This window comes from Sturnus vulgaris, chromosome 4, assembly GCF_052056855.1.
Source record: "Sturnus vulgaris isolate bStuVul1 chromosome 4, bStuVul1.hap1, whole genome shotgun sequence".
Taxonomy (NCBI): domain Eukaryota; kingdom Metazoa; phylum Chordata; class Aves; order Passeriformes; family Sturnidae; genus Sturnus; species Sturnus vulgaris.
In genome coordinates, this window is record NC_142246.1 from 8,759,189 (window position 1) to 8,772,544 (window position 13,356).

Here is a 13,356-nt window from a genome sequence, read left to right on the forward strand (position 1 = left end):
GCACTGCATAACAGACAGTTTTTCTTAGGAGCAATAGTTTATGGCCCATAATCTGAAACAAACATTTGCATGTAAGACAGTGGTAGTTCTTCATAGCATAACATTTCTTGGTTAAGCTAGAACAAGAAACAGTCATGCTTTTTACCAGCTGGGGATAAAAAAACCAAAATTCTCAGTAGAGGTGAAGTCAAACAGCTCTGAAGAGAAGCGTTTTTGTACAGAAAACCAGCAGATATGTCCTAGCTTTCTGCCACAAGTAGTCAAATTCCAGTCCTCATTTATTGCACTTACAGCTTTTTATGGTAGCTGTAATCTGTGCTTGATCTGTAACTTCACTTTGTTTTTGTTTATTGGTCCAGTGCTGGAGGTATATCCAGTTTCCCAGCACTGAAGTGCTCTCCCAGGATTAATGTGAAACTAATCTCTGCTTTGACTAGGGACTAATTCATAGAATTTAAATCCACAAGAATAGGCACTATTAATTTTGTGTACTGCTTATTCTCCTATCTAATTCCTGCATCTATTTCTTATTAGAAATTATTATTTCTTATTGTAGGTCAGTTTATCCAACTACACCCACAGGGATTAACATAAATGGAAACCTATAGCAGACTTCAGCTTCTGATATATATTAAAGCAGTCATAATCCCAATGCAATTAAAAAAAGGTACTACCAAGACCTAACTTACTTTACTGTTATGTTTGTTTTCCTAAGCGTCTTCTAGTACAAAAATCAAGTCCCTGTTTTGCTGTATCAATCACTGGCATTATCATATTGATGTACACTGAAGCTGTAACCAGGCTTGTCTAATGAGAACAGTCAAAAAAGTAAGATTAGCTTATGCCACAGGAAGTTAAATCAAGTTTCTCAGCTTGTATTCTCTGGACTGAATCTGATATCTAAGACCTTAAAAGGCAATGTGAAAAATGGTCACTAAGAAAAAAAAAACACCAAGAAAAAACAAAACTTTCTGTATGTTTGTGCATGTTGTGTTGGAAAGAACAAGCTAGTAGTGAATCACAGGATTGCAGTCACTGTAGAGTAGATTAGCAGTAACCATTGCTGCAGCAATGGCCCAGGCATTGCCTTGGGTAATATCCACCTAAGACAATAGTGTCATAAACTATCATCTTCCTTTGGGGCTACAACAGGATCTCAAGAAGGAAATATCCAGAAAAATAGCCACATTCCTCTTCAAGTGTAGAACAGGGAATGAAGCAAAGCAGAAGACAGGAGTGTTGTTACACAAAGTAAGTTTTCTTTAATTATCAAGTGTCATGGTTGCGCTAGGCCTTTACTTTCTATCCCATCCTTAACTCTTGCTCTGACAGTGAGAAAACAATTTCAGCTTCACCTGGAGCTAAAACTTGTGGCACTCTTATGTTTGTACACTTGAATTGCTGATACTCCTTCTCAGAACAGTCCCCTGCTGTTTGTTGAAGCTCTCTTCAGTGCAGACAGGATAAGAAGAAATTTAAGTTAGCATTGATATAGTCACATGTGTGTGGCAGGATAGGGAGTTAAATGTGTTCCTGTGCCTCTGAAATGTCATTCTTCTGCTCAGAGATTTTTTTTGTTCAATTTGAAAATATTTGAAAATAGTCTGAGAAGCTGGTTATCACTAAAGTAATGAAATAACTCATATCTGAAACCATGACATTTAATTAACCCTTAGTATAGTTACTATTTCACATTTAAATACTTACACCAAAAGAGATTTTTTGACCCCTTTACTAATGTAGTAAAGCAAATGCACAATCACTTTTATTATAAAAATAATCCTTAGGTCAAATAGGAATACAATCAATAATTACACAAATACACATTTACAAATCTGTACGATAGATACTTATGGCACAGAAAATATAAATATCCCTGTACCTTGTTTCTGTGCAAAAAAGGCAGGCTAGTTTTAGTCAATAACCAGCTCTTTTATGTTTTCTTCACTTCTTCTGATTTCAGTTAAAACCAGAAGGATTTTCAGATGAGATATCTGACAGATTAGCCTCAAGAGTCAATAAAATACTTTCGCTTTTAATCCACATAAAGAACAGTAAGATTTTTCCTATCTTCTGCCAAAATATTCCTTCCTGTTCTTCAGCCTACATTTTTTCAGAAGAGGAGGAAAATTTCAAGTTCAGTCATTTTTTTTTCACAAGCCATCAGACTGTGGTAGAGAATTAGACCCAAATAAAGTCAAACTGCACTCTGAAGCTGAAATACCACCGTAGGTTTCAGTTTAGTTTGTAGTAGAATCTCCATTACACTTGTCTTCCTTGTATCTGTCAAAAATAATTCTTCAGAAAAACACTTTGCTTTCTCTTGAAGCCTTTCACACAGTCCAAGAGAAGGGAAAATCAAGCAAGAGGTAGATACTGGTCATCCTCCTAATTCCCCAGAGCTCTCCATTTGAATTGCTCTGTTTTAGGACTGTAGGAGGTATGTATAGAGCAAGTTTTATGTCTATAGAAGTAGTGATTGACTTACACCCCTCACATCCTGTGGTCACTGACAACATTCAGCAACATGCTTCAGGAATTCATCACTGAGTTCATCACTGAAAAACCTCATGCAATGAGGGCATCTGAGTTCACCCTGTGCCCTGCCTTCAGATCCCAAGTTTCCATTGTCCCCAGGAGGAGAAGCTTGTTCAGACTGTGAGTTTGTTCTTCTCGTGCCTGTCTGGCCTGGGCTGTTGCCTCGTAGATGTTCAACATTGGTCTGAACGTACAAATGATTTTGGTTACCAGCATGAACCCTGAAATGACTACTTGTGTCTCTTGAATCCTAGAAAGAGAAAGAAAAGCTCTTGAGAAAGATGCAATGAAAATATATTCTTTAAAGGGTGATATTTTATCACCTTTATCTGAAACATCATTCAAATATTTATGTGAGGACTTGTAAATAATTAATCAGTTATTGCAGTGTTATTACTATTGTTGTAAAGAAGGTTTGTAGAAAACACAGAATATAGTCAGTGTGCTACTTTAAAGATGCCAAGAGCCACGGCTGTCCTCTGCCTCCTAAGAATTCACCCTTCCTATGTTGGTCCAAGAGTAGAAGAAAAAGGGACTGGAAAGGAGTATTACATCTGAATTGGGAAGCATATCTCCACCAGAATTGACTATGAAACAATCTAAGTTTTTGATAGCTGCACTGAGCTGGAACTGTTTTAGACATACTAAAGTATTTTTAAAATATATTTAAAAGTATATTTTAGTCCCAAATCCTTTTGACAGGCTTAAATTAAAAAAGGAACATGCTGCTTTCTTACCTGTCTTCTTGATAGCTGGTGTTGCAGACATGTAATTTCTGCCTGAAGTTCTTGTATTTTACTCTGTGCTCGTTCTCTGTCTGATCTTTCAGATGTGAAATCGTCTTTATAAACCAGGACCTGAAATAGAATTATTATGTTAATATTTTTTAGATTACAGCATTGGCAGGTTAGGTTGAAAAGCTGAGACTATGGTTCCTTTGTTACTTATTCCCAGAATCTCAGTATTATCTTCTCTATCATATCTGTATTTCAAAGATGTTTATATTTCTTATTTTAGATTTACAGATCTTTCATATTCTGTATTAAGGCTAGCAGAACTGCATAGGGTTCTTTAAGTAGTGAGTTTCCTTTAAATCTGTGTTGTTAAGTATCTATATAGTAAATGTGCACGGGCAGGCAAAAAATAAGTCCCTTTTCCCCCTTGGACTTCAGTGGTCTGGGAAGAAATGAAGAATTCCCATCTCTAGGAAAAAGAAAGTAAATGACCTGTTGCTCCAGCATTTGTATGCGCTCATTATCTCCTTCACTGGCCTTCTTCATGTCTTCTAGTTCTCTCTTGGTTTTTATGCACTCATTCATTTTTTCTTCCAGTAGTTTGTTTAAGCGGAATATCTCCTTGTGCATCAGGTCAGAGTTCCTTTGTGCTGGAGTTGTGTCGTGGTGCTGCTCCAGCTGTGCCTTCATCTCCTTCAGCTGCAAGTGGAGTCGCTTCACGTACTCATCCCTGCTCGCATCGTACTTCTGCCACTTGGCATTTAAATCTTCCACCTGAAAGTTTATTTGGGAGAGGCATGAAGAAGGGGAAGACACCAACTTCCAGGCTTTCATAGACTGTCTACATGTGCAGGACCAAAATTCTCTAGGGCATAGTGTAACATGCTGACTCGAGCCCTGAGGGGGGTTAAGTCACTGTACAGGAGAGCAGGAGAGGATTGTGCAGACTCTTCACAAGGGGAAGGGCAACCTTCCCATCTCCCAGTCCAAAGGGACAGTGTTAAATAATGTGGGAAGGGAGGGTTTGGTGTTCACCCTGGGCCTAGTGCTGTTCTTCTGGGGTGGAATACTGATCCATAGAAGGAATAAGGAAATTATCTTCTGCACTGTATTTTTACAACAAAAAACCAGTTATGTTAAAAATTATGTAATAAGTTGTTCTTAGCTAAGGGAACAAAAACTATGTGCCATGTTGAAAGGACTAAGAAAAACTGTCTTGCTTTAAACTGCCATGTAATTAAATTAACCAGACCTTATCTATTCCAATTTACTCTAACACAAAATACTGAACAAATATTAATCTGTAACAAAATGAAAGTACTCACGTGAGCTACTTTTTGTTTTAACATCCTGTTTTCCTCTTGTAGGTTGCAAATAAGAGCTTGAAATGAAGTTTCATTGTCTAAAAGCTGTAATTTTCAGATAAAGTTAGGTGTTACTTTAACATAAAAATCTCAGATGCTCTTTGGCTGTGCTGTTAACTGGAAGTAATCTCTTTTTTTAAGTGAAGTGTAATGACACACATCTATTTTTTTACGACCTTGGTACTGCTATTAAATAGACCTCATGACAACAGAGTTTAAAAGTTTACACACACTCCTTGCTAAACTACTTGTCTGGAGTGGGGGAATGCATGACAAGGGCACAGATATGCCTTCATCTTGCTTTGTTATTACTGTCAATTTTGGCCAGTACTAGGAAGAAATTACGGAGGGGAAAAAACCCTGCTTGCTAAATAATTGACTAAAATGATACCTCTTTTTTATAGTTGTGACATCTGCTTAAAAAAACCCCAGTGTACATGAGTAATATAGAACACTTTTGTGCAAAATTCCCTAGAATCAGCTAGTAATGGCATCTGAAATTTCTCCTCTTCAACAGGGAAGTCCCCACTGTACAAGGTTAGCTTCTTATTGCATATATCAAAGTCAATCAAGTTTCCTGTCTATCAATTACACGTTAAATATGATAATGCCAAATGCTTCAAGTCCCTCAAAAAGTCCTTTTTTCTTCTATCTACTCAACTCCTATTTCTTACAATTAACTTTAATGTAAGTTTTCTTTGGAAACACTTCGGGGATGTTTGACAGAGCAGACATGAGTATGTATAGAGTTCATCACAAAAGCACAGATGAGTGGTCATGTGAAAAACAGCATTACCACGGTGTAGCAGTAAGAGCAAAAGTCAGAATCATTTTTTTTCATGAGAACTCTCTGTAGCACCCACTCAATGCTCTGATCTGTTACGAGAGACAGCACTGCTGTTATTTCCTTATGGTGTTTTAATGAATTACCTAATGACTCTCAGCCATCAGGACTTCTGGAACAACAGAACAATAATCTACCTTTACACCATGATGAGAACTTTAACTGAAGCCTCAACAGCCATTGGCAAAGTACACCAAGATCCAGGTGTTTCATTGTGCCCTGCAGTAGCATTTCTGACACTGTCTTATCATGAAGCTTTTTTTTTTTTTTTTTTCAAAACATCCCTCCTGAAGACAAGAGCTGCCCTGGACTCAGATGCCAGGGGGAATCCCGGAGCAAAAAAAGGGTAAGACACCTTGACTCATATTCCCCTAACCAACTTTCTGTAGGTCTGTACTACATGTGCAAAGCCAAATCCTGATCCGAGAAGACCACATATTACAGAGTTCTTAATATAAATACTATTTTGAAATATCTCTTTTTTGTGATTTTGATACTTAAACAAGTAATCAGGAGAGATCAGCTTCAAAATCACAGCACCATCTAGTGCTGCATAGAAGCAGGGGTGGTATAAGGTAGGTACTGTCTCCTATGTATTGAGGGAAGAACTGTAATCATGGGATTGCTGAGGTTGGACAAAACCCTCCTCTCCAATAAAAAGCCTCTGATGATGAGATGGCCAAAGACAAAGTGGTAGACAACTGCTTCCATCCTAAATTTCAGGTACGCAGGATTATTTACCATTGCCATGGCAGTCTTAACACCCTACATGGAAATTATTTAAAGGGCTGTTTTTCAGCATTCCCCAGTTACAGCTATCATATTGTAATTAACATCTCAGAAGCTAGTATGACTTTAAAGACACACACAGTAGCTGTAAGAATACCTGATTAGATCTTTCTGTAGGTATCTGGTCATCTGAATTCCCCTTCTCTTTTCTTTGCTTCTCTTCTAGACATTTTGCCAGATGTTGACACATTTCTGCTGTGGATGCTAATTTGCGTTGAAGTTGGTGAGTTTCATCAGTGAGTGAACGACACAAAACATCACTGGTGGCCTGAGCCTTCTCCTTCTCTGCCAAAGTCTTCTGCAGTCTTAAGATTTCTCTTTCCTTTTCATATGGAGGCTGATTTATCATCTGCTGTATCTCTCCATTTTTCTCCTCTAGCTGCTGATTCAGCTTCTGCACTTCCTAAACAAAGGGGTGAAGGGAATTTATTTAAAAGCAAAATACACTCAAAAGCTAAAATATATCTAAGACTGACTTCAATATTGCAGTAATTCCTTATTGCTCCTGTACTCATTGCTAAGTACTTAAAAAGTAGACTGAATCAGTTTCATTTCTGTATGATTATAAGACCTTGGAACTGTTGGATCAGTCAATCAAGAACTGCTCATGCAGCCATGCAAGCACTTTCTAATCAGTAGAACAGAGGAACAAGCAGCAAAATTCAGGAAGAATTTATGACTATACAGCAGCAACAAAAACAAGAAACAAAGTAATTTAAGATGAATAACTGTGGAGACTGAAAAATACTTGCAGGTCCTGCACACTAAATTACCAGATAATAGAGATTTTCCTCAAAAGAAAAAAAGGAACTGTAAAGTCATCAAATCCAGTGAAGTGTATTCACTGCCTGGCACTGTCACAAGGACAAAGCAGAGATAGCACACAGAGCAGCTTTCCCACCTAGGAAAGGATGGGAATGGTAAGGTAAGGACAAACAAGCAAAAATACAATCCACGTGGCAGCAATGGCTCTAGGCTGGCCACGGCTGACTCCCAGGTACATGAGGGGGTCTGGCACACCCCTAGGAAACAACTGTGTACCTTGTTTCTGCATCTCCTTGTCCTTGGGATTATCCACACTGCATTAACATCTCTGCAGGTGTTTTGAGAAGGAAGAGGTTTGCTTGGTGACTGGTGCAAACCACCATGCACCTGAAAGGCACCTGTCCTGATTTTGTCAACAAACAAACAGTTTTTTCACACCCTCAAGAAGTAGCAGATGCTGGTACCAGAAACCTCTGCAGCACTGTTCCTCCAGAACTGAGGATCTCTGGATGCCAGTGCAGACCATGAGACAGCTCCAATCCCAGCTCTACCATTCTAGTTCTCAAGAGTGCTAATAGAGCTGTACATCACTGGGATCACTCTTTGCTAGCACACTGGCTTCACAAAAATATATTTTTTATTTGGCTATTATTTAGTGCCAATTATTTCAGCATTCTGATTGGGCATAGCATTTTATTCTTTCAATAAATAAATATTAACATCTGACATAGATAAACAGCACTTTTTCTTATTACTGGCATTTAAATTATTTCACATCATATTGAATGCTAAACTTCCCCTTTCAAGATATTCAGCATCAGTCTTTCAAATACGTTCAGATACCACAGGTTTGTCATCTGTCTGCAAAGTGTCAGTAAGATCATCTCTTATAACAAATTTCCAAACACAAACTCTTTAAAACGTATTTTAGGTGAGTGTCATATATGGAAAATGTTTTGTATAAGCATTAGGTCAACACATTACTTATGACAAAAACATTTGTTTCAGTTTTAAGTACTGCTGCTCAGTTTGGAAATTACTTCATGCAGCTTCCTCTAGAAATAAATGCTTTAAAAATCTTTGAGAATTTCAGACTGAACCTGGGAAAGTCTTAATGACAGTAACCAAAACAGCACTTGTGCTGGATAGGGAGGGATGCAGTTTTCAGGTTTTTTTCTGTCAAGATGAATACTGATTTCCCTAATCTATCTCCACACAATCCAGACTTGTCAGTTACTTCTTCAAATACGAACCTGCTACCTAACTGTCAGTACAACAATCCATTTTTAAGAGTACATTTTAACAGAAAAATTCGTGGCATCAGCTGCTTATCTTTGAGATCAAAATTGTTGCATCTGATAAATTCGATGAGTTTTTTACTGTTTTTCTTTCTCCTTATGAAAATAGTTGCATGAAGAGCTATAGTGCCATGCCGGTTTAGGCTCTTACGCTCGCCTTTTCGAACTGAACGCAAGGGGCGGCGCTGCCTTTGGGCACAAATGGGCGAGCTGCTCTGGGCACCCGGGGACGGAGCGGGCATCGCCCCAAGGGTCTCAAACCAAACCCTGGCCCCAGCCCCCGCCGCTCCGAGCTGTCAGCGCTGCTTCCTGCGCGGCCCCAGCTGCTCCCAGCCCCCAGCGAGCGCTCTGGGGCACAACCCCCGCACCCCTCACTGCCGCTGCCGGCCCTCGCTGTCCAGGCAAAGGCGCGGGGATGCCGCTGCCCGCCCGCGGCTTTACCTGGCTCAGCGCATCCACTCTCCGCGCCGAGAGGCGCTCGCTGTCCCGGAGCTGCTGGCGGGCCTGCCCCAGCTGCTCCAGCAGGCTCTCCACCAGCGAGCACGCCGGCTCCGCGCCCGCCGCCGCATCCCCGCCCGCCGCCGCCTGCCGCTGCCGGGCCAGGCTGTCCCGCAGCTCCAGAATCGTCGCCTCCTTGGCCGCCAGCTGCAGCTGGAGGTGCTTCAGCTGCTGCGCGGACTCGTGGTACAAGGTGCAGAGCGCGTTGTACCGAGGCACTTTATTCTTCAAGCTCCTGTTTTCCCGGTGCAGCTTCTCCAGCGTCTCCTCCACCTGCCTGAAGCGGGTCACCAAGGGGTCTGTGCTGCCGGCCTCGCTTACCGAGCACATGGCCGAGGCAGCTCCCTTCTCTTCTTTCTCCAGGGCGAACAGAAGCCCGGACAGGTGCATAAAACCCCGGAGCGGAGCGGCTTCGCTCTTCCGCCTTTCCTGCCGGGGGAGGAGGCAGCCGCTCCCTTTAAGGGCTCGCAGGACCCGCCTGTGCCGGCGGGCTGGGGCCGGGCCGGGCCGCGCTCCGCCCTCGGGGGAGAACCCCGGCCGTGCACGGAGCTCTTTCCCCCGCGGCCAGCGCGGGATGCGGCCCCGGGGGCAGCGCTGCCCGGGAAACCCCGGCAGGGGCGAGCGGGAGAACCGGCACCGAGGGCGGGGGGAGAAACCTGGGGGCGAGGGAGCGGGGCGAGCGGGAGGCTCCGGGGGCACGGGGCAAGTCCCAACTGAGCGAGGGGAATGCGGGCTGCAGGAGGGGCGCTGGGGGGGAGGAGAGGTCCCGGCCGAGCCGGGGTCCCTCGGGGGGCTGGCGGGCGGCCCCGACTCCGCGTTGCGAAAGCCTCGGAGCGCCGCGTCCTCCCGGCGCCGCTGCGGGAATTCCCGGCTCGGAGCGGGACTTTCCCCGCTGGCGGCGACCCCCGGGCTCTCCACTCTCCCCGCTCCGTCTGCCCGAGCGGCCCCAGCCCCGGGAGCAGCAGCAGGAGAAGAAACGCCCAGGAATCCTCTGTTGGTGTTGTGTCTGCATCGGTGGCGAGGGGATGGCTCCGGACACAGGCAGGGCAGCACCCTCCGCACGAGTACCTGTGCAGGTGTGGAAGAGGAACTTAGCAAAGACCTCGAAGAGACCAAAATCTTCGGTCGCCAAAATCCGTATCAGCAGACAGTGTTTATAATCTCAGGATGAGCTGATGAGAGCAAAACCAGCTATTTGACGCTGAATAAACTGCTGCCCACCGGCTGCCCCTACGGTGGAGAACTTTTTTATTGGGCAGAACTTGTTAATCAAGAATGTCATTGTCAGGGAGAAACTTTGGTTTAATATTTCTCATAGAGTATGGTAAGCTGGACTGAGAGAAAGCATATTTGGGATTGGTTTAGTTATGTCTGTGTTACCATACTGATGCAGGCAAGTAGGAGGAAAGATCTTAAACTAGTACAAGAATAAGTCCCAGGTTACATTTGGTTGTTCTTTGCAATAGTATTTATTGTGTGTACGTGTATGCATGTGCATCATAACGTGTACGACACGGAGCTCCATGTTTGCAAGCAGCCTTAGTGCACCAGGTTCAGCACAATCGTGGGAGATGTTTCTGGCCCAAGTGCGTAAAGTACAGCAAGTGAAAATCACCGCATGCTACTGGTGAGGCAGCAAAAAGAGAATACTTTAGACAATGTGATAGAGAGCAGCCTCCTGTGTAAACAGGTCTCCGGGTAAAAAGACAGCAATGAATAATTTGTGTGGAAGAATTCACAGGAATGAGAACACGATGAAAGGAGAAGATGGTGAACTTCAAAGCTGAGACTGTCAGTCACCCTGGTGATAGATCACGAGCCTCATGGTGCATGTGAAACACAAGATAGAATATTTCAGCCTTTCATTAAGACAATGGGTGCAAATTCAAACTACATAAGTTGCAATCAATTACAGGGAAAACTATTTTTCTGTAAGGGTAATCAAACATTGAAAGTGCAGAGTAAGGGCTAAAGACCTCCTGGGTTTCTTCCTAACATGAATTATCCTGTGATTCAATGAAGTTTTTTGAGGTGGAAAGTCATTACTTTGTCACCTTAATTATTCCAGCAAGAATTATCCAAACTATTAGGAGTAATAAATTCAAAACAGTGTGTTAGCTTAGCTGTTTCTAAAAATATAACTGAATTTCATACGATTTTATTACACAGGAGACCCTGTGTGACAGAAAAGGGTAAAGCACTTGTTTATGGTACAGGTCCCTGGCATATTTGCTATTTCATCTAATACTGTAAATATTGAATTATTTAGGACAGTGAAAAATCTGTGTAGAAGTTGAGGGAATATAATTTTTTTATTTTTTACTTGTACAGACTTATATTCTACACCCTTAAAATGCTGATTTTTCTGTGAAGAAAGTAAAGTTCCTACTTTAAAATACCTGTACTTTATTGTTTTATATACTAGAAAATGGGAAAAACACGTAGACTTCATGTTACATTTTCATTGTTGTGTTACAGTCAAAGCTAACTGAAGCATTTGGAACAAGATTACTTTTGCTGACTGTCAAAATACTTTGTAGAAACACATGATGAAGCCCTGGTACTGGAGAAACATTTAGTTTCCTGCCAATTAATTAGCAAACTACAAGGAAACTCAGCCATCCCGTGTTTTCAGATGGGGCAGTGATCTCCACAGGCTAAGCATGAGGGAATTTAATTAGCTGCCAAATAGAATCCTTTATAATACAGTTACATTGGTAGTATTGTATTAGTATATTAAAATCAAGCATTACTGAAAGCTCGTTACTAATAGCGCCTTGGATGAAGCAAGCATTCCCCCAGGAAAACACCACTGACTTAAGGGAAATTTGACCTGCGTAAGTGCTGAGTAAGAAACCGATCCCACATGTTCTTGGGAATGCCCTTAGATGACTGTTTGCTTTTGTCAGTTCTGAAACACGGAGGAATTCCTGGGAATTCAGTCAAAGAAACGGGTGCCAAAGAATGAGTCACATCTCAAGCCGTGTTCCCTAGTACCTGGCTTTTCCTGGATTGCCTCTCCGAGTGCTGCTACCCGGTTTGTTGATAAAGCAGCAGGTTTGTGCCGTGCCACACTTGTTCTTTTTGGGGTTGGACAATCATGAGGGCTTATTAAGTACTGTATGAACAACAGGTATGCTCTGCATGACTCAATATAAAGAAAAAAACCTTTATTTTCCATACTGTACTGGTTTCAACATGAAATATGAGGCGAAGTTCACTTTAACTCTTTCTCAGTATCGGGTGTAACAGGATATTAATCCCATGCAGGGAAAATTTAACCTCAGATTTTGTTAAAGAATTCTTAACAAAGTTGTTTTGAATAAGTAATTCTGTGCACATAACAACTTGCTGTAATGTGTGAGATGCATCATAGAATGCATGAACAAAAGAAACAAAAAGTGCAGCTGCTCCTAGAAAAGCAGGAAGAAAGAAAAGTGAACAGTATGGTTAGATTAATGAAGGGTTACATATATTTAAAATTTCATTTTTAAGCATGAGTTATTTGTTGAGGAAGTAAGAATAATTCCTCTAAATGTAGTAGTTCTATTTTTGTAACATTAGTGAAAATCTTATGAGTTTTTGTATTTAAAAGAGTAATTACTCTTTAAATTACTCTGTGGATAAGACTATACAACATATTGGGGGGTTCTGTCATTTTCTAAATAGTGACCTCTGCTCAATTTATATGAAATTGTATTCTTTATTTGTGAACTCCAGATCAGCCAATCAAGTTGTGGTTTACCTCAGGGTGTTAAGTTACCACTAATTGTCCTGCAGGGTAAGTTGTGACATAATGACACTTACAGAGTGTTAGAATTGCCTTGAGGTGATTCACCAAAACAGGACTAATTAGAAATTAGTGAGTAATCTTCTGGCTGCTGTAGGCTGAAAAAAGCAGTAAGTTTACATTTCTTTTGCTGTAGATCATGCAGAGCAAAAGCAGGAAAAATAACCTGTAAAATAATCTGACATAATCCCTGCTAAAATGCTGCCTGAGAGCTCTATGTGCGTCAAAAAATCTGATTTTCGTATTGAACAACTGAAGTGTTGATGCTTTTGTCACTCACAGATTAACAATAATTACGAGCTGCAGGCATGCTTACACTTCTTCCAAGGGCAGGACTAAACATCCTTTATATCCATCGCTGTACTGGATGTTGTGATGATACAATGTTTGAGGTGTTTTCCTGCTGGAATGACAAACTCACTGAGAAGTTGGCCCGAGGCTGCCAGGATTCCTGAAACTGGATGAACTCATTGCTATGACGTACACATGTGGCCCTCTCTCTGCACTGAAGCTCTGACTTGGAACAAAACTTTCCTTTTTCAGTCTTGTTTTCTGTTTACACACGTGAAAATATTTACTTTATCTAGGGGAAGGAGAATGGAGTCTATTTGTTTCTAATGTAAGATTTTCCCTGCTTTTTTTTTTTTCTTTTTTTTAGTGGCTTGCACTTTAGAGGATGTAAAATCCAAAAGTGTTTTGACATTTTGATGTTTTGATGCAGAGGGAAGAGTCCCAG

At 41.5% G+C, this 13,356-nt stretch overlaps 1 protein-coding gene across 2 annotated transcripts; it reads right to left on the minus strand.

Moving 5' to 3' along the window:
• Positions 1 to 1,647: 1,647 nt before the first annotated feature.
• TNIP2 (TNFAIP3 interacting protein 2) lies at positions 1,648 to 9,282 on the minus strand. 2 transcript variants are annotated; one of them, XM_088163042.1, is made up of 6 exons: positions 9,152 to 9,282; positions 6,367 to 6,672; positions 4,598 to 4,681; positions 3,765 to 4,046; positions 3,276 to 3,395; positions 1,648 to 2,788 (listed from the first exon to the last, which is right to left on the minus strand). In XM_088163042.1, exons 1-6 carry the CDS (start codon positions 9,218 to 9,220, stop codon positions 2,507 to 2,509), a joined length of 1,143 nt encoding a protein of 380 aa, XP_088019168.1. In that variant the 5' UTR covers positions 9,221 to 9,282; the 3' UTR covers positions 1,648 to 2,506. The 2 variants fall into 2 exon arrangements, with proteins under 2 accessions (XP_088019168.1, XP_014750739.2); XM_014895253.2 differs by having other exon boundaries at positions 8,774 to 9,272.
• Positions 9,283 to 13,356: the final 4,074 nt, after the last annotated feature.

Coding starts and splice junctions, on each gene's coding strand:
- TNIP2 (XM_014895253.2), bottom strand. CDS start 9,220: ATGCACCTGTCCGGGCTTCTGTTCGCCCTGGAGAAAGAAGAGAAGGGA. Junction 6,673..8,773: donor GAGTGGATGCGCTGAGCCAG/GTAAAGCCGCGG, acceptor CCCTTTGTTTAG/GAAGTGCAGAAGCTGAATCA. Junction 4,047..4,597: donor TAAAACAAAAAGTAGCTCAC/GTGAGTACTTTC, acceptor ATAAACTTTCAG/GTGGAAGATTTAAATGCCAA.